The sequence below is a fragment of the Solanum verrucosum genome, unplaced genomic scaffold (assembly GCF_900185275.1).
Source record: "Solanum verrucosum unplaced genomic scaffold, falcon-dt-bn FXZP01000180.1, whole genome shotgun sequence".
Lineage (NCBI taxonomy): Eukaryota > Viridiplantae > Streptophyta > Magnoliopsida > Solanales > Solanaceae > Solanum > Solanum verrucosum.
In genome coordinates, this window is record NW_026020402.1 from 1,252,366 (window position 1) to 1,274,658 (window position 22,293).

A 22,293-nucleotide genomic window follows, 5' to 3' on the forward strand; every position below is an offset into this window, starting at 1 on the left:
CGTAATTGATTGAAAGAGTGTGTAACTATTTGTGGATCAATATATATATATATATATATATATATATTGATTCATAAATAGTTACATACTCTTTCAATCAATTACGGCACTTATTTTTTAGATCTAGAAGTAGGTAAATGCAAAGTCTAAGAGATTAGAATCCCAAATAGCCAAATATAACATATGAAGATTATATATCTTGAGACAAAGGGATATTTACAAACCCCTTTACAACCACAATCTAATCCCAAATGGCCAAATATAACATATGAAGATTATCTAGAAACAAAGTGATATTTACACACCCCTTTACAACAACAATCAAAAAGTGTTGTACCCCATCTCTTTTTTGTTTCTTTTCACCTCTAAATTTTCTACAAAACAAAGTTAATCCCAAAAAGGAAAAAAGTTGACTTCTAAATTATATTTACCCAAATCTACAAGACAAGATATATTATTTATTGAAAGTTGAAATTCTCTAACACATGTGATCGTAGTGGATGAAGGCTGCTTTTTCAAGCCATGAGTATGCCGTGCTTTCTCAAAATAGGGATCGTATACAGTTTTAATTAGTCAAGCTTCAACGCAGATATCAAACACCAAATAGGAAAAATCGAAAAAGTTAAAATTCTCTGGGATCAACAAAGATAGAAAGACCAGGCCGTGATTTAGTCCAGTCACCCACAGACCCGTCACTGTAGTCTTCCCCTAATCGTTTTATACACCATAAGTCCTCGGCGCATGATAGTTTTTTCCAGTGAGGAATTCCTAACTTAAGCGGTTCGCAGCTTGCTACTTCCGTCACCACCACTCCGCAACCCGATTCAGCCGCTAAGTTATGGGCCAAATCACAAAGGGCCTTAGTTAACTTAACGGATAATGGGCCTTCCCCACCAAGCCCATACATAAAATGAAGCCCAAAAGGCCTGAAAACTTCGGGTACAGATGGAACCTTAAGCCATGGAAAAGCCCGGTCCATTAAACGGGTCGTTTTAGCTAAACCCTTCATCATCCTCGATGCACCTCGAACTTCGAGCTTGAACACGTCCTTACAGTTCCACACACTGAGTACAGCCCATGATTCGGGCGGATTCGTTAAGAACTCGTTGATACATGAAAATGTACCCTTTGGAACTGCTACAAAAGTACCTAAATTGAGTTTATTGTTGAGAATTGAATCGATGTCTTTTGGGAAGAACTCTGTGGTGGAGAATTTATGGCGGTACAGAGTTTCAGCTTCAGTCGGGGTGAGTTTGTAGATAGTTATGGTTTTTGAGATTTTGACCCGGTGAGCGAAAACGGGTTGCACCAGAATGGATGGAGTGCGGAACTTGGCGTAACCGCATTTGTGTGTGAAGAGTTTCACAGAAGCATGGTTATCGTTTTCAGTAGCTATATATGAATATGCAGCGCCATTTTCTCTGAACCATTCTTCCATCTTCCGTACCAATTTCAACCCTATTCCTTTTCTCCTGAAAAAGGGAAACATGATTCACATATTTGTTATTGTTTAATTTTTGTGCATTGATAGTATAACAAATATTTTTTGTTTTAATTTATTTGTCTGATTATAATTGAAACGATCATCAAGAATTTGTTTAATGTTTTAAAATAACTTACTTGAAAAAATTAAAAACAAGACAAATAAATTAAAACGGAGAAACTATTTATATAATCAGCATGCACGTGCACTAGGTACAACTATTATATGCACCAATTTTCTATGTATGTCCATTATGTTAAACGACACTAATTATATTATTCGAATTATGTGATTTAATTCGAACTAGCTAATATTTTGCGTGAATTAAAATATAAAAAATTAAAAGAATATTTAATAATTAATATACATAAATTGAACTTTAGGGGTATAATTAATTTGAACCATTATCAAAAACTTGTTATGATGTTATAAACAACTCTACTATATAATTATTATTATTATTATTATAATATAGGTAGAGAGCCAACTATAATATTATATATACATACAATATATAATATAAAGAAAATACGAGGTCATTAGAATGTGTCTGATTTAGTAAAATACTAAACAATTATTTGGTCACATCTAAATTATTAAAAAAATTACTTTCACGAAAAAAAATAAAATATATAAAATAACAATAGAAAGAAAATTAGTTACCGGTGATGAGGAGAGACACGAAGGCCTAAAATATATGCAAGTTTAGTGAAAACAGGGAGGTGTTGTTGATGAGACAATTTGGGGAAATCGTGATTGTTCCTCCACACTCTCTTTCCACACGTAACGCTTTTGATACAGCCTCTTATCATCCCTACTATTCCCCTGCTTTCTTCTCCCACTACTATCTCTGCCACCTGTTAATCATCACACAATCAAAACTGACAATAAAACACAACTTACTATTATAATTTAAATTCTGAATAGATGTACCAGCATGAGATAAGCAGGGGAATGGCGAACTCTACAAATTGGATCACCTAAAAGGTCAGTGAAAAGAGAGAGTTTTCCACTAGGACCAACTTCACATCTTCTTTCTACTTCTTCCACTTGCCTGCAATCTTTGTTCGCGTTGAATTCTCTGATTACTATTCTCACTTGTTCATTAACCGCCATCATCTTCTTCTTCTCTATTGAAACTAGAAAGTAAAATATTTGTAACTAATTAGAAATGCAGCTTTACTTTTGAGAAAAGATAAATAGATTGGTGTATTTTACGTGACGTTGTAGCAAAGACAGAAAGGGGGCCGTTAAGAAAAACCTTTATTTCTATATTTCTGGGTGTCTCGTTAGAGAGTGAGTGAAGGTGAGTAGTTGGTTATAATTTGCAAAATTTAAATACTTTGACAAGGATAATACCTTACTTCTTTCTCTGCCCACTCCCTTTTATACTGATTTTGGCACCCCTCTCTCCGTATTCCCTATAAATTTTCCTACTCCTTTGATGGCTAATTTACAATTTAATATTTGATCCGTTTAACTATACTTGTCAACTATTGATTTTGCACACTTTTTTAGAAACTATAAATAAAATAGGTCATTTTACTGTATCACTCTTTAAATATAATAAATACAATGTCTTGAAAAATATAATAGAGAAATGATTATAATTAATTATAAGGAACTTTAAATTTAAAAAAAATAAAAAAAAATTAATTATAAGGATAAATTAGGAACTAAATATAAAATTATCCATTGATATCATAAAATGAATAAATATTGTTGGACATCCCAAAATTATATAGTACACAACTATTATTGAATGAAGAGAGTAATTTATAACCTAATGAATTACTCCTTTTGAGGTAGTACTAGAGTTTGAAAATAAAATATATTTTTTCGATTCATTTTTATTTGTCTATTTTGAATTTTACACATTTCTTAAAAAATAATAATTAATATAAGTATTTGCCACATGTCCATATTACTTGATGTATAGTTTTAAGCAATAAAAATCTATTTTTAAAATACTAGATCAATAAAAATAAACGTCATAAAAAAAAAAAAAATTGATTACTGATTGAAATTTCCCTAATTACGATCCCTCAGTTAACGGCACGTCTCTCATTTTACAAAATAACTGTAAACACAAAGTTAGGAGCATTTAACAACTCCAATGAGATGGAGGATGACTTGAGGCCTTTCATTTCAAGTGAGTTAATTAAGATTAATTTCAAATAGAGATAAAATGAAATTACAGTAAACTAATGACAATATGAGAATAGTTTTAGTGAAATACTTATAAATTATTCATATCGTTCACTCGACTAATTTACGAATAAAAATCTAAGATGGGATGCTAGTGATTTTAATTTTATCGGTGATTAATTACTGGTTAGTTTAGATAAGTTTTTTGGCAAGTCCCTTTCGATTCCTTTTGTTCAACTCTTCAACTTTCTCATTGGAAGTGGTGAGTGGTGATCCTGCTAATGATAATGAAAGAATTAATTATGCAATTAATTTTCACAAAAGTAGAATTTAATTTGGGTAATGATCATCAAGAAAGTGGAAGAAATGGCTGCGGAGTTTCGTTCCACCTGTACTTTTAATTGCCATAACATAATGACCCTATTTTGTAATCATTGCACTTCACAATAAAGTTTATTTGTTTATAATGAGATTAAAAAAAATGTTTTCATCTTAATATATTTATTTAAATAATTTAAACATTGTTTTAAATTTAAATATTACTTAATTAATCAAGATTATTTGTTTTTTAACCTCAATATATATAGTTTATTTATTTATAGCATGATAAATATACAATTTTAAATAACAAATCAATCAAATATTAAAAATATATATTAATTTAATAAAATAAAATTATTGTTTAAGTTTGAAAAAACAAAATATTTATGTTTAGTAATTGTGGTAATAGGGATAATTATTGGTGTTAGTGTTTGTAATGATGGTGCTGAACTGCTGATAAATATAGGGTAGACGTGGTTAGTATTATAGTGACTAATCATGATAGCGATTGGTAACGATTGATAATGGTACTGAGGGGGAATAATCCAATCAATATTTGTGGTTGTGTAGTACTCTTTCTACCATTTTGCCGTCTAATACGCTACAAATGTATACAACTATGCCAGGGATATCGAAGATATGTTTTTCAAGCTATTGGATCACCTTATATAAATTTTGTGATCATTAAAAGTGAAATTTTATTTCTATTTGAATTTTAACAGTGTACAAAGTTTGATTAGCATTTGTGATACTTCTGTTTTTCCACCAATTTTTACAATTGTGAGGTTCATATTTGTATTACTTTTACACGTTAGATTTCGCAATTACAAATCTTGATTTGCAATTGTAAATTTCTGATTTTGCTTACGCTTCTCCCCGTTGCGAGCGACATTCGCAATTGTGAATTTAATAACATCAGAAAAAAAAAAAAATTCACCAGTTTTCTGTCCTCCAATTTTTTTCATTCTTTTGTCCGATTCCACTTCGTTTCTTCTCAAATCCTCTTCCAAACCACAAATACTGAAGTAATGAGATTAAAATGTGTGGTAAAATTATCAGACATCAATTAACAGTAAAACTTATTTAAAAAGTCAAAGATAATTGAATTAAAATCGATCTTGTTAATTTTATTTTAATTTTTTGACAAAACGTCAAGGCAATGAGCCATTACAAGAATATACATTATTGAAGATAAAGGAAAATAGAAGTTAGGAGAAGGTTCAGAGCCTTTTCCACGTATTCCCTCTCCTTAATTACTTGTTCAATTTTTCATTTTTACTTGTTCATTTGACAAATCAAGAAAGATCAATTTTTTTAAATCTATTTTATTTTCAATTAATTACTTTGAAAAAGATAGAAATTTTTGAAAATCTTAAATTTTTAATTTATTCACTTCATAATTAATAAAGGTAAAATAGTAAATTCACTATGTCAATCATTATTTTCTTAGAGCATGTTTGGATGAGATTTTAAGCTGGTCAAACTGACTTTTTGGACTTATTAGAGTGTTTGACAATTATCAAAGTGACTTATTTTAAGTCAGAAATGACTTATTTTAAGCCAAAAGCTAAAAGCTAGGTGAGGGGAGCTTTTTTATAAAAAAAAACTTAAAAGCCCTTTTATGTTGACCAAGTATATTACATTTTTGCTCTTAATTTTTTTATACAATTCCCAAATTGCCCATATTGAATTAACCCTAATATCTATTATTATTATTATTTGTTATTATTATTATTATTATTATTATTATTATTCCTCTTATAAATAATTTGTGGTGGTAAAGAAATATGTGAATGATAGGAAAATATTACTATTACTTATGGATGTAAAATATAAATTTATTTTTAAGTATAAAAACCTTAAATTAATCAACTTTTTATCATGTTAACAGCTTAAAGGGTATTTCAGACACTTTGATTAAAAAAAGTGTTTACCAGTACTTATTTGTCAAACATATCAACAACTTTTTTTTCAATTACAACATTTTTTTTCAAACACATAACTACTTATTTTTAAAATAAGTTTCAGCACTTTTAAAAGTTACTTTTTAAAAGTTATTTTTTTTTAAGTCAATCCAAACGTTACTTGATGTGACTATTCAAAAGGACAAATAATTAGGGACAAATAAAGTATATTCTAAAAAGAGAAGATAATGAGGAAATTAGGATGACTTGAGAGATTCTTCTAATGCCTTCCTTCGAAATTTTTTATCATGGATGAGGCATAAGTATGATGCGGCAGACAAGAGTTGTATGAGGTTCATTTATATTTTGCCAAGTGGATCACTTTCAGAAAAAGGGCACACTCCTCTTTCTCTCTCTTCCTTTTAACGTTTTTTCCCTTTCTTACTTCTTTTACTCTTTTTTTTCCTTTGGTAATTGTTCCAAATTTTATACTTTCATACTTAAAATAACTTTATTCATGAAAAATATGAAATTTAAAAAATTTTGCTTGACTCATTCTATTTATTACATTTTTATATTGTTTTTTCCATCTCATATTAATTATTTATATTATTAAAAATAGTTATATAAAATTAATTTTTAATTTACAAAGATATGATTAATTAAATTTTTTCTATTTTATTATAACAATTAATTATTTTTCAAAGTATAAATAAAATTTATAAAGTTACCAAAAAAAATTAAGGTATATATTTTATTTGTGTTTTCTTAAGAAATTTGTAAAAGAAAAAGTAGACCATTAATATGAAAAATAAAGAAGGTATAAATTTAATATGTTCTTTTATTTTTCTCTCAACAATTTCATAATCCAAAAACACTTCAATCCACAAATACTCTTCAATAAGTAACTAAAACGGAAAGAACATCAATGATCTTGAAAAACAATTACATAAGTTTTGATACTATTGTCATGAAATTCAAAAACGAAAAACATCCATAAACACCAACATAAATACATATTATTTCCGTCAATTTATACCATATTCTTATTCTTAAAAACCAAGATAGGTGATTTTGCTTATCTACTTTTCTTAAATGTTCTTAAAGAAATTATAAATATAAATTATATTTTTAATAATTTATTCCTTAAAAGAACTTTTGCAATTTTGCAAAATTTATTTATAATTATAAAAAAATTAATTGTTAGGATTAAAAAAACTACTTATATCTTGATTTTATAAACTAAAAAATAAATTTCAAACAACTATTTATTATAATAAAATAAATAATATAGAATAGAAAAAAATAACATTAAAATAATAAACTAAAAATTTATATAATTATTGTAAATTTAAATCAAAATTCAGTACGTAAAAAAAGAAAAGCATAAGCTAATTAGTTCAGTGGGTTGATTACATGAATTTTCACTAATTTTTTTTTTTAATTACACTATCATCAATTTTCTTGAATTCATCCAAAATAAGTAAATTTAATTTTTTGGACATATGACTTTAATTTTCCCTCAAATAAATAGTAACGGAGATATAAAATATATAATAAATACCGTGTGTGAGTTTCAAAATTTCTTTATTAAAACAAAAAATAAAAAATAAAATTTACACTAAGAATTAACAAGCAAAAAGGAAAATGCAAGTAAGAAAGAAAAAGTAAAAAAAAAGATTAAAACTAGAAAAGAAAAAGTAGGGACATAAGTACATATGGATCCCACAGTATACATGTGGCAGCCAAATGAGGCCTCACACAACTGATGGTATATGTGCCTCGCCCAGAATAAAAATTTTCCCTTCATTTTATTCTTTTGAGAGGATAATTTGGTCAAAAAGTCAAATCATCACTTGAATGTGAAATGACTACACATTTAATACTGAAAAGGCTATCTAGTAGTACATGTCTAAGTTCGATATTGGACTTGAGATTGATTAGGAGCATATTGGTACAAGGTTCAAGATTGATTATTAATCTTCTCAATAGTCATTATGAGAGTGTCCCCAATTATATAATGGCTTGTCCTTGGGAGAGGTCTCGCAAACTGCCCAATTATGAACAATCAAAGAAATTGACCTCGCAGAATATTCCTTTGTTAAGCAAGTTTTGTTCAAATTAATGCTAAATCTCTTCGAATTACCGAAGAAACGATCCTTCCAAATCTCTCTAGGCCATAACAAGCGTCCCTTCGATTTTGATTTAACTATGTCTCACGATCTATATTCGTCTCATCAAGCAAACGTGAGATTCTTTGAATGGGAAAAAGAGAATTCTAATAAAAACAAAAATGCTGGCCATGTCCAACTTGCTTTTATTTGTTGATTTTATTTTATATTTAGAAAGTGACCCACTCAATCTTTATACGTTTATTTTGAGGGAAAAAAACCTAATATTACAATTGAATTAATATATTACTACGCACAAAACGGTCTGGACAATGATTGCATTTTAAATGGAAATGTCATGATCATGGCCAAAAAATATATCCACAATAAATATTACCTATAAACAAACGCACCCCTTCCAATATATTTCGATGCAACTTCTTTCATTATTATACTATAGGTTACGATATTTTCAATTAGACCCTAATTAAAATTGTACTCTGCTTGATAATGACAACAAAATAATTGAGTTTATATTTAAAGACATATTTAACTTTATGAAAAATGAAAGGAAAGAATTGAGAACGAACTTGTAATTTTCCAGTTCCATATTCTTTTTCATGTTTTTTAAGAAATGATAAATAAAAAGTATTTTCTATGCTTTAACTCTTTCAATGTAATTAATATTAATTATTTTTAAAACTAATTTATTTTACGAGCAAAATAAAAATAAAATTTTACGTTTTATTGTATAAATTTGCAAGTACTTGACACAGATATTTGACACTAATATAGAATAGAGAAAGTACTAATTAGAATTCTTGTGGCCTTTTTGGCCAAATCAAGTCAATTTCACTTGTGAATTGACTTTCTTTCCTTTATTCTTTTTCAATTCAATTAATTAATTAGTTAATTTAAACAATGAAAACGAAGTCCGATTTTCCAAGTAAGTTCCATCACAAATACTCAAGTGTATTTATATGTCTAGATAGCATCATTCTTATACCATTTTTGTGTAAATTATTGTACTTTCAAACTTAGAGCTAATTAAATACTCTAAACTTTTCTATAGACCTCATATACTAATTAGGTGACATAGTTTTATCCCATTATCAACTAATGACAATTATTGTTTACAAAATATCACTTAGTGTTAGACCAAGACAAAATTTAACATCAGAGGGTTGGTACCACTTCTATTTGTGCTAATAAAAAATTAACACTAAAGTACATGATGATTGAGTTTTGAAAAAAATAAATTAATTTAAGCTTTGTCAAGCATGTACTATTGAATAGTGTTTTTTCCTGTGCTAGAACTTTCGTGTAAGGTACAAAATATTTAAAAAATGGGTGCTGGTGATTAAAAATCATTAGATTCTATGACAAAAACCAACTTATCCGATTAATTTAGATAAATATTATATAAGATCAATTAGAAGTGTTGGTGGATATATTAAAAATTATAGTTAAGAATTGAAATGAATAAATAAATATTTAAACTGAGACGCAAATATTTCGTTCTCTTGAAAGAAAATTCAAGTCTACTATGGTATAATCTTCATCACTCCATCAATGTAATTCTTGAGTTATTACCTTTAGTATACAACAGTCTGACAACGTCGTATGACTCAAACAATTTTAGATTTTAGATTAGTAGATGAGTCAAAACTGTACTAATTAGAACATTTTACTTTAACATAATTCTCTTTTGTAGTTTTAAATTCTCAGAAATCGCATGATTATATAGCTAAAAGGAATAAATTGAACGCACCTAAAATCATCCTAAGAGTTGTACGTTAATGTGGTTGCTAAGCTATTACTTTGAAAACCCCTACGATAAATTTTCTCGTAAAGATGCTAGTACTATATGAACTTGTATTGACCAAATGGGAGAGAAGAAAATGGTATAGTGATTCGATAGGATGCTCACTGAGCCTCCGTAATACCTAACAAGTCGAATCTTATGTCATTCATATAGAACACTAATACACAAAAAAGGGTTGAAGAAACCAATCCATGACTTGGTATTAGTTGAATGTATCTCCAATCCCTTGTATGTTTGATAGAGCCAAAGATTCTCCCACCTTCAATGATAGGTGCACGTTGATCAATCCACAAATGGACAAGATAGTTACATGAGGGTGATGACTCACAAGGAGAATATAGACCAGAGCAAACGGGAGCCAAGCCAGTAATTGTGATTGTGTCATTTGGTGGGCCAAAGTGGTTTAACGGCGATGAAAAGGTCATAGTATACCAGAGTAGGGAACCACTAAAATATTTCAACAAGATTTCTTTTTTGAAGCTACAATACGTATACATTTGTATGTTTGTTTTACTAGTAATATTCATTACAGTAAATCTTGTATTATAACCTCTCATCAAGCTCTAAAGCGAGGTATTCTGTACTATCTCGACTAGATCAAAGGTTGTCGTAAGTTGCATCTTGAGTCTTAAGAATTGAGTCTTTTAGCTCCTGGATTGGTGCGCAAACAAACGAAGAACAAAAAAGAGGGGTCTCTGACTTATTAAAAAGCATATAAACGACATACTAAGCAGAAGCTCGTAGACTCAAAAGAAGGGAGATGAGCATTCATCCACTTGACGATAAGGAGAGGAGCGTTTTCGAAAGGCTAAAAAGTGGACATATATAGATATAATGGAGAAATATTTTATAAGGGAAGGTGAACTTTGTAGCTGCGGACAAAACATTGTTACTATACTATGTCATGCTTTTAACCAAGAAAATGAAAACAAAACATCTAAGTGTTATTCCTAGGTTGGAGATCGGGGGAAAATCTTCAATATATGACTTCAATCTTCTAGTATATGACTAGCAGACTTTCTAGCTCGAGTGAATGCCCAACACAACATGGCTCCATAGAGTGCTTTATCTTGGGCCATTGACATCATACTCTCTACTATAAAAAATAAATCTCGCATAAAATCAACTATATTTTGACATCATACTCTCTACTATAAAATAGATATCGCATAAAATCAACTATATCAAATTTTGATTGTCCTTTCACCCCTGGCCACAAGTCATCACTATATTATGTTGAATTCGGTTCTGCAAAGCCTGTTAGAGCCTTCATCAATATGCTCTTAGCCAGATCAATTGATTTTGAGTCAAATAGGAAGAACTAGAAGATCCAACTACTAGTAAATGCCCATACCTAATTATAGCTTAAACTGTTATTCTCATTTCCTTGACCCATCATGCATAAGGTGCAACTCTTTTTTTTACTAAACTAATTTCAAATAATAAGCATAGTACAATGTTAGAATTTCTTCCACAGGTAAATATAAAAAAATAGTTACATGAATTTAAAAAGGTCATAAAAAATTACAATATCATCCCATCTATTCATTGACTATGTTTTTATAATTTATTAAGTGCATGAAACAAAATATAGTTGAAAGGGCATCTTCTAATTTACACTTAATCCACTTGATCAGTCTATACAAATCATGTTTGACCATTTTCTATGCTTGTCATTTCTTCGAAAGTTCTTAACAAAGGCTCACAAATTAACATCATACAAATTTTTAGTATGTATGTATAGATTGTCAATGCTTCATAAGTCACAAGATCCAACACTAAATTAATCAAATATGTCATTATTGTATTTTTCTTACCTTTCTAAGTTAATTAATCTATATCAAAATTTATCTAGAGATAAACATGCTTAGAAAAGAAAAGAAGTGAAGATTATACTGGTGATGACAATGAGTTTACCATATTCCAAAGAATATATCCGACAATTAAATGTTCATGAAAATGATATTATCAATGTCACTACACTTAACGTGATGCCATCTTGATTTGTTTTAAGTAAACTTCATTTAATTATATTCTAAGAGTATATAATGTTCTTCTAATTATTTGGAAAATTAGTTCACCTGAAATCTTACTATATATGAACTACAATTTAAAAATATTCAATATTTTGGTCGACACAGAAAAGATACGATTTCTTGAATTAGGTAGAAAATAACTAAAATACTTATGTTCAAAGTAATTTCTTGAATATTTTTTAAGCAATTTTAAAGAGTAATTTCTTGAATATATTTTTAAGCAGTTTTAATTTTTTAAGTTCACCAAACGTGAGCATTTTTTTGTTTTTTATTAAATATTTAATAGATTTGTTGTTAGATGTGAAAGAATTTTTTTTTATAAAAAAGGAATTAGCAAGAGGAAATCACATTTAGAATTGATATTTTTGCAGTTTCTTTTAAATTTGATCTATTTTTTAGAGTTTGGTGCAACTTTTTAAATTGCTACTTGTGCTATTTTATTATTTTTTTGACTAGTACAAAGATCATAATTAAATATGCAAATATAAAACCTTTTAGCATATGTGCACACTTGAGAGTGAAATTTATGTTTATTGAGAGAGTATCAGTAATTTTTGGCAAAATGCAGTGATTTTCATGAATCTATTGATTTATTTGTATTTTGACAAGTCTGTTGATGATTTTTGATGGAACTCTTCTAGTGTTTTTTGTTAAATTTTTTCTTTTCTACATTTTTCCTCAAATCTAGCAACTAAAACTTGTTAAAATTTTGATAAATTGCTTTGAAATATATTTAAGAGACTATTTTAAATTGTTCTCAATTATCAAAATACTGCTTTTGTCATTTTCAAGTCAATTAGGAGATGATAAAAATACCCAAGCACAATTATTGATCTTTTTTATTCTTTTGTCTGGGGACATGGACCACAATGAAGATTTGGTGTAACCGCAGACATACGAAGATATATCTTCAGAAATTAAATTAAATAGTCAAACCAAACATTTATTTATTTTTCTCTTGACATAAGGCGATGGGAAATAAATACTTTTTCTGTTCATATTATATAATATTTTTAATTTGAGCATATTTTTTTTTCAAAAAAATATTCTTTCTTAAAAAGTAAAATGTATTTTCGATAAATTAATTTTAAAAACAATTGATACCTTCTTGATTAGGTAAATAATAATTTATTTTAAACAAAATATAAAAACTAAGTAGATGTTTGACCATATATAGATTTCAAACTATTTATATATTTTATTTAGAATTTATGAATTGGAGTTAGAGTTGAAGATTGAGTTGTGTTTGGTTATAATTTTTGAAAAAAAATATATTTGAAATAATGTCATACTTCAATATACAATATACTTAAATGCAATTTCAAAAGCCATTTTTTGGGGAAAATTTACCAATAGACAGAGCTAGCGTTTGGCCATAGATTTCCAAATATTTTTGGCAAATATTATTTGGGTGAAATTTCACCATATGTTTGGCCATAGTATTTGGGAAACATATTTCACCTTTTTAGAAAAATATGATTTATACTCATAAGTTTTAAAAACTATCAAAACTAACCATATGTTTGTATTACAAGTTAATTGGATCTTCTTTGCAACAAATAACAAGTAGTGTCCATGACACTGGAGCAATGTGGTAGTTTGGAGTGAGTGCAACAAGCATCATTCCATACATCGTGAAGTAGACAAAACACATGACTTTGTTACCCTATGCCGATTGTTCATCATTTTCATCAACAACCATATCATTACTTTCATATTCACTGAATATTTTATCACTACTTTGGTGTTCACGTAAAAAATTATGTAATACAACGCAAACAACTATTATAGAGGGTGTTTTTATAAAAGATAAAAGTTTGGTGTAAAATTTCAAATTTTAAAGATCCCAAATAATGAGATTTGGTCCAAATACTAGAAAAAACTAGTATTTGGGAATTTGGATATTTGCCAAAAATATTTGCCAAAGACAAACATTATTTGTCAAATTTTTCCCCAAATATTACTTGGAAAATCTATGACAAAACGGGTCCAGAGTGCCTAGCGGTCTTTTATTGGAAATAAAAAAAAATCTTGATACAGATAAGTACAAGTACAGGGGACTAGGCTTTACTTTACTTTGAAATATAACTTCAAGTTGAATTTTAGTTTTTATAGTAAACACCAATATTCGAATAAAATAAAAAATGATTCAAAAAAATTAAATAAATATTTTTTATGACTAGACAAAGCCTAAAAATAATATATAATATATGGACGGGAGGAGTACAACAAAGGTTTGTATGGAGGTAGTGCTCTTATTAGTCAAGGATTAATTATTATGGAAGATGAGCATGCCAGGATCAAATAATGATGAAATTATCGAAATGGTGATAATATAATGTATGATAAATATCATTAAACATATGATTATTTTGGTTTAATATCCTAACAAATTTCAAAATAAAAAAGGTTATGCCGACTAGACCCAAAAAAACAAAATGTTAGATTATGTGTCTAATATCACTGTTATCGTAATTTAAGCAAACCAGGGCCACCTTAATTATATTGTTTAATTTAATTGTTTCAAATCAAAACAGGGTCCAATAATCATCATTAATTAGCAACATCATTTATAATTATTAATTAAAAAAACTTTAGTTATATATAAAAGAGAAGAACAGGAACAATAGGCAACATATTCACAATTATAGTACGTACTATATTTTGCGCTGGAAATGGATATTTCAATTATGGGTAAATAGTGTGGGATATTATATTGTTCTTGTCAAACTATACTAATTAAATTTTGTTTTTATCAATAAAAAAAACCTACAAACAGATTGTTCATCAAAGAACAAAAGCAAAATTATTGGTGTTACAAATAGTTAATAAAGAAAACTACGCAAGCTTTAGCAACGTAGATTTTTTTTTAAAAAAATATTATATATATATATATATATATATATATATATATATATATATATATATATTCTTTAATGCACATATTGTTTAATTTAATCGAAATCTCAAATACAATTTGACATTTTTCTCCCAAAAGGGTCCTATATCAAAGCGAGATTCATAACACAAATAAAAAATAATTAAAATCAAGGTCTGAACGAGTTTATTAACCTAGCTAGGTGATATTATTCACTTATATATACTAGTTACAAGATTTAACTATTATAGATGAATATATTGATCTTTACTCTAAGTAGTAAATGTAACAAAACATGCCATAACATTTAGATTACACTAATAATAATATAATAAAAGAAGAGTTGCAATATCAATATACATAACTTGGTGGAACAAATATATAGGTGTTGACTATTGAGTTTTTGGACTATTATCTAGTCAGTCTTTTGTCACTGAAACCTTCAATTGATCCATCCCCGCAAATACTGCTACTTCTGTCTGGTCAAATGGGTATTTGAGAATCCCAAGTACAATAAGAGAGCTTAAATTTCCTCCGTTCAATATTAAATGAACATTTTTTATTTTACACGATAATTAAAAAAATTATTAATAAATTAATTAACTTTATTCTTTTGTCCTCTGCTTATATTAATTTTGCTTCTTGAAAAAAAAAATTGAATCTTCAAAATTTATTTAAACATCCAAAAGTCATATTAATTATAGGGATAAAATACAAAAAAATAATTAATTATATCCTAATTTAATAAGTTTAGTAAGTGATCGAGATTGCATTATCACCATCACATTCTTATCACACAGAACACTGGAATACGAGCCTTCATCCATTACACCCCAATACGATGTCTAACATTCTCCTGAATCTCCCCATTACTTGGATTAAGGATCTTGGGTACTTTAAACTTCTTCTCTTGAGACGACCTTATAGTGTCAAGCATCATATCTTTGCCCGCTTCATTAGAACACGTAATTGAACTTACACTCTAAGTATACAGTTTTTTGTCTTATTCATCTCGAAATCTTTTGACTCCAAAATCTATCTTCGAACCTCCGGACTAACATTAGCTCAGCATGCACAATAATTATACATTAGGGAACCCGTAGTATAATAGACCTGACCTTTGGAGACCACAAAAGTTAATGAAAGAAAGCCAATTTTTTTGTCATTTAAAGAAAAGAGAGTTTTAATCATTTTGCAGGTAGACAAAGATAATCTTTTCATTTAATTCTTCACCTCCCAAAAAAATAAAGTTAATTTGTAACACAAAAATGACTAGGCAAATGTCCATAACGTACAGGTTCTGAGTGGCAGAAGAAAGAAATTTAAACAGAGAAACATAAGATGGATAGATATAGTAAGGATATGTTTGTACTTTAGAATGTTATGTACATATAATTGAGGAGACAATATATACATGGACCTGTCTTTTCTAACTTTGGCCTTTCTCTAGCACTTCTGCCCTCCTGTATGCCATGTATCGAACACTTGGATACGGTCTTGCCTTACCCAAATTCCTCAATATCACGTAATAACTGAAGCACAATAAACACATATGATAAAGTCTATCAAAAGAAATACACTACAAGAATAAGACTATTACTATGACAAACAACAATTCACTGCCCGCTATTCTAATTTGTGACCTCCACACTCTCCTATCTTCATGTCCTTGATAAGTTGTAGTTGTTATGTCCTGTTGTTGGGATTTATGCAATTTTGATGAATGACAAAGAAAGATGAAACACGTAAGTCAACATGGTCCAAAGATACACTATCACAAGCAGTTAAATTCGGGGCAAGCTCTTAAAATGAATAAAGACAAGTGAATTGAAAAATCAAGGAATGGATGATGTTAATTTCGTGATAAATCTCAAGGAAATAAACATCAGGTGAATTAAAGAGAAAGAATCATTGAGTTTGAATTAAAGAAGGAGTCTCACTTGAAGTAAAACTCTTCAAGTGACTTGTGAATTGATGTGTTGGAGTTCAACTACAAACACAAAAGAATCAAGAAGTTTGATTTGAAGAAGGAGTCTAAAATCACAAAGAAGTCAGAGTATAAATGTTAGAATCATACAAAAGAAAGGAAAGCGGCGGGATGAGTCCAAGTCAAAATAGAATTCAAAAAATAAAAGAAGTTGCGTCCTAGGATAATTAGGACTCTAGAAGCCCGAGTGAAGTAAAACACGACAAGCAATGGTCTATAAATAAAGGTGAAGTCGTCCAAAATATGTGTGCACTTACAAAGCAAAAAAGGGCAATTGAAAAATTGACTTCGCAAGTGCTACCAGCGAACTGAAGGAACATATCGAAGAATCTGGTCTTTTTACAGAGTTTATGTGTTAGGAGTTTTTCTTTGTGATTGAGTCTTAATGTAATCATAGTTCAGTGAGTTATAAACTGAATTAGGAGTGTTGTCTTTAGGTTGTGATAGCTCGAAGAGTTGGGAACACATTCCTTGGGAGGTTTGTGTTGATCGAAGTTTACGATTTAGAGTTAGATCCTAGGATTACAAGAGTTGTAATCTGAATTCATAACTTGAAGTTTAGGAATTAGAATTAGTTCCTAGGATTGCAAGAGTTGTAATCTAAATCCATAGCTTGAAGTTAAGGAATTAGAGTTAGTTTCGTAGGTTACAAAGTTTGTAATCTATTTTCCGTGGAGGCTCAGTGATTTAGTCAAGCTGGAGTTAAATTTTGTAGGGTACATGTCGTGATTTTTTACACCTTTTGAGCCGGATGTTTTCCACGTAAAAATATTATGTTCTTTATTGTTCTTACTGTTACATTGAAACACGTTAGGAAACTTATTTCACTCATAGACGAATCTAGAGTAGATTACTAGGTCGTGTAGACCATCACTTGTCTAATCACCTCTCCTCAATACTTCTTCAGCGTACTTCTACCTCTCCTAGTACGTACCCACTATATCGATCCAATCTCTCACACTTCTTCACTAGATCAATTGTGTTTCTTCTTATCACATGCCCAAACCATCTAAATATAAACTTCATTCCCATTATCATGTTCAGTAGAGAGGCAATCCCACTTTGCCCCAGATATCCTCATTCCTAATCCTGTTGCTTTTAGTATATCTACACACCCATCTAACATCATCATTTTTGCAATCAACACCTTCTAAAAATGAGAGTATTTTTTACTAGCCACTATTTTACCTTGTACAACAAAATCGATTTAACCATTACTCTATAAAAGTATTAACATAAAAAACTTTAACATTGTATCATTAGATTTTCTTGATTATTATTCATGATGGAAAATAGACTGAGTTCGTATCAACCTTAGACGAATCAACTCAAGAAACGAGTTGTGAATTAGTCGTGCCTAAAGTGTGCTGGGTCTAAATGAGAGTCAAATAATTGATCATAATTTAATCCGTCCAACCGTCTAAAGTGTACTTGTGATTTTATAATTTTAAGTTTATAATTTAAATGAATTAAAAAAAAAGATACATATTTATACTTACACTATGGCAATTGTCAAAAAATCTAACCCCTGCGGCTGCTCGTGAATGGCGACTTAGTAGCCTCTCATGGCAACCACTGCCTCTCCCTAATCTCAAACTGTGGGAGATTCAAACCTTAACAATACCTATTCATCTCTAATGAATTATAATCCTACAACACTGACCAAAACAATCTTGAAACCTATTCAATTAATACATGGGGAACCAACGTTCCAATTTACTTTTAAGGAATTAGATGAGTATGCCGTTGAAGTGGGACTTCATCAAGTCGTGATTATGAATTGATAAGATAAGGTCTAGCCCCCTTGCTTGTACTTATCTCTGTTGAGGTTTTCTTTTAATTATATTATTAATTAAAAAAAAAGGTTAGAATATCAACAACAAAAAAAACCTTAATGAGATAATTTTAACTTGAATTTTTATGAATTATCTTATGATATAAGTTTTTTCAGTTATAAATATATATATATATATTTAAAAGAGTTTTTGTAAAAATAATTTGTAAGATTTAGGTCCTGTCAAATATTTTCATAAAAATTGAGGAGAAAGTACTAATAATGTACTCCCTTCATTTCAAAATATTTGTCATAATTTTTTTTGAGAGTTAAATAATTGAAATTTAACTAACATTTTAAAATTTTAATTTTTTTTTTCATTTTAATATGAACTAACTTTTAATTTTAAAATATCAAATTACTTTAATTTATTTTAACTTTAAAAATTAATTAAACTAATTCTCGAAAATCAATAGATATAAAGTATATATAAGTTGGTGATTCTTTGTCCTTTCTGTGATGAGATGCATGCATGCTCCATCACAAAACAGCAGCAATCCATCAGCCACTTTCAGCGGCTTGGGCCATTTCTTTATCCTACCACAGTGAAATGACCTTTCATAGACATCACGTACGTATATATGCGCAGACGAATTTAAGATTTAAATTTTATAAATTTAATCTATAATAATTTTTTGTATTAAATGTATTAAAAATTTAAAATTATGATTATTTATATCTACTTTATTGAAGTTTTGGCCAACTTTTTTGTATAAATTTTAATCATACTGTACATTGAAAACACTGAATTCATATGAATCTGATAATATAATGTTACATCCGTCCGTGATACATTTGTACTTACCATTACACATTGAGTAATATATGCATATGGTCGAATTTTCTTTTTACAAGTGTATGATTTTACATTGCACATTGTCGAGGGACCAGCTGGACCATTCATTACCTCTGCACTCAAAAGTCATATCTTAATTTTAATATTTTTAGCAATGTTTACACTCTTTAATATATATGGGAGTTTCATGTCTGTGCTAAATATGGTTAAATTTTCGATCGGTTTGTCACATGTTTCATATTTTATGGTTGAAATGTGGTAGATTTTCGAATTGGAACGCAATAGAATATATTGCAAGATTTTAATTGATGTGATTAGTGCATGGAAACATGAAGCTTAATCACAGCCTTTTTGCCAAAAAGAAAAAGAAGAGATATGTCACAAGGGATTGTTTGGTTTAGAAATAAGTTGTATATATATGAGGACCATTATCAATAGTGGTCGTCATCTCCACTATTATTATCAACCATTGCTGGGATATATCTTAACTACCAATCACTTTCACCAACATAACTATCATCGTCATCAACTATCACCAAAACATTGTCAACCACCACATATTCTTCATCCACCTCTATCAACAGTAACAACTGACAACTACTAATATCAATCAATTTTATCATCACAACCACTACTCTCAACCGCCAATATCACGTTAGTTACTACATCATCAACCATCTTCACTACTATATAACTCCATCACCATCACTATTTTATATTTAATTATTTTTTATTTGAATTGTATGTTTATTATGTTTACAAAGAAATAAATTATGCATGTTCATATGCGGAAAAACAAACAGTCTTAATTATTAGAGTTCAGATTTGGAAACAATATCTTAATCAATTTAGGTGTACATTCAAATTCAGACATTTTAATTTTAATGAAAATAAATGATGTCTCAGTGATGACTGAGGCAGGAACTTATTTAAATTCTTAAAACTTGTGGGGCTGACTTAATACCTAAAAAGAAAAAAAGTAAGGTCCAATTTTCGCTCTAATTAATTAAACAACTAAAAGATTGACTCTCTTCTCTCTTTTTTTCAGCAAATAACTTTACTATATTAATGTATAAATGATCTCAAAGTGTTAAATGAAGCAATATTATAAATCCAATTAGAAAAATAGAAATCGAAACAACTTTATGTAACAACAAAATAAAAAAGTTGGTGAAACTTGATGGAAAAAAACTGATTTGATAAAACTGAAAGACAAGACTAAAAGTATTCATAATAATGGAGCTTCCACCTTTGTCTTTGCGATTTTATGGCTTCAGATTTACCGATTTAATTAGTGAGACAGAGATGAAGGACAAATTTGGTTCCACTGGGCGTGCCTATTTGTTTGCAACAAATTTTAAAAGGATAGAAACTAAATTGCAATCACAAATAAAATAGGAAGACACATATTTTTAATCGTAAACATTGTAGGTACAAATTTGTTTATCCCTTGATTCTTCTCTCTTTAGATTTCTTCGTGATTCGAAGGTCGTTAGTGGCGTATTTTTTGAACTAGGATGATTTGCGCTTGCTTGAGATTTGTTGATCTCCATTGATCTTTGTGAACATTCCATGAATTTATGGAATATTTGAAATACCTCTTTAAGGGAATATAATATCTTTTAGATGGGCATGAAGTAAGGTTTAGGGTTGATCAATAGTCTCCAAGAACCCTAATTGAATTGAACGACTTGTAGAGTTCAATTAAAATAGAACACGTTTTGTAGAGTTCATAAAATTTTAACGTTTACCAACATAATTCAAGATCTAGAACTATACAACAAATACGTCATTTAAGAAACTTATAAGGTTCAAAATATCTTCGAAAGTAATCTCTATTTCCTATGAAATTAAACTTATTCAATATCATATTTATCATACTTTTTATATCAGACAATATTTATACCTTAGACCATCTATGTTATAACGCTATCTGACGCTTCACGAATTGTTAAACACTCTTTCTCTCGCTTCTCCCTCCACTAAAGAATCAGATAATCGACTTCAGGCTATCAAACTTTAAGTTGATAGTTAGCTCAAATTATTTCATGAAAAATCTTGTCAAAATATTTTTTAATTTTTTTTGTTTTTGATATGTTATGTATATACTTAAAACAACAAAAAACAATATTTTATAAGTTACAAAAAATAAAAAATAAAAACTATTTAAACTTGGTAAAAATTAGATGTGTTAGGTTATGATTCACATTTTATTTCATTTCAACCCAAATATCTTTCAGACGGATCAATAACCTGCTCATTTTATTAACTCGGCTCTTGACCCACCCATATTCAGGTCAACCCGCTAAATTGCCACCTATAGAAAATATTTTGTTGTTTAATCCAACTATTACTTAATCCATATATTGTTATTCCATGCTATGTTACGTATTTTAAAGATAAACACCATTAGTATATTAAATGGAGTACATTAATATTATTTTTGTAAATTAAAATTTAAAAATATAAACCAAGCGTACCGTAATTATTTCATCTAATATTACCTCGTATCTAACTATTCCTAAGACTTATATACTCAGTAATCACAGTAGCATCTAAGATCACAAGTGAATAAAAGTAATGGAAGTATTAAACAAACATACCAAAAACACAAATTACAAACATATAAAAGAAAAATTAGGAAGCTTAGTCGTAAGAGTATTTACCTAAAACTAATTCATTTATTTTCACTTATTTAAAGGTTTCCTTTAATTAATACTACTTCACTAATTTGGAACATTATTGTAAAGGGTAAATTTTCACCTGGATAATCGTAATTGTTAATTTGTAGGTGTATATTATTGTACACAAGTTTAGAGTGATCGAGTGTATAACATGCAAGTGCATAATCAACATATAATTTAAATACACTAATTGTACATAAATTTTGTGAAAAATATAGATAAATCTTTTTTCTTTTTGGCAATTAAAGAAACTTTTATTGATTACCATGTAACAATGAAAAAGTTG

The 22,293-nt window shown here is 28.7% G+C and overlaps 2 protein-coding genes across 3 annotated transcripts in view; both read right to left on the reverse strand.

The window, feature by feature from the left end:
• LOC125840252 (malate dehydrogenase, glyoxysomal-like) overlaps positions 1-22,293 on the reverse strand; it is a 320,744-nt gene that overhangs the window by 273,256 nt on the left and 25,195 nt on the right. The gene's annotated exons all lie outside the window — the stretch shown is intronic.
• LOC125840244 (probable N-acetyltransferase HLS1) lies at positions 614-2,827 on the reverse strand. The gene is made up of 3 exons (XM_049519217.1): positions 2,417-2,827; positions 2,147-2,340; positions 614-1,472 (listed from the first exon to the last, which is right to left on the reverse strand). Exons 1-3 carry the CDS (start codon positions 2,600-2,602, stop codon positions 623-625), a joined length of 1,230 nt encoding a protein of 409 aa, XP_049375174.1. The 5' UTR covers positions 2,603-2,827; the 3' UTR covers positions 614-622.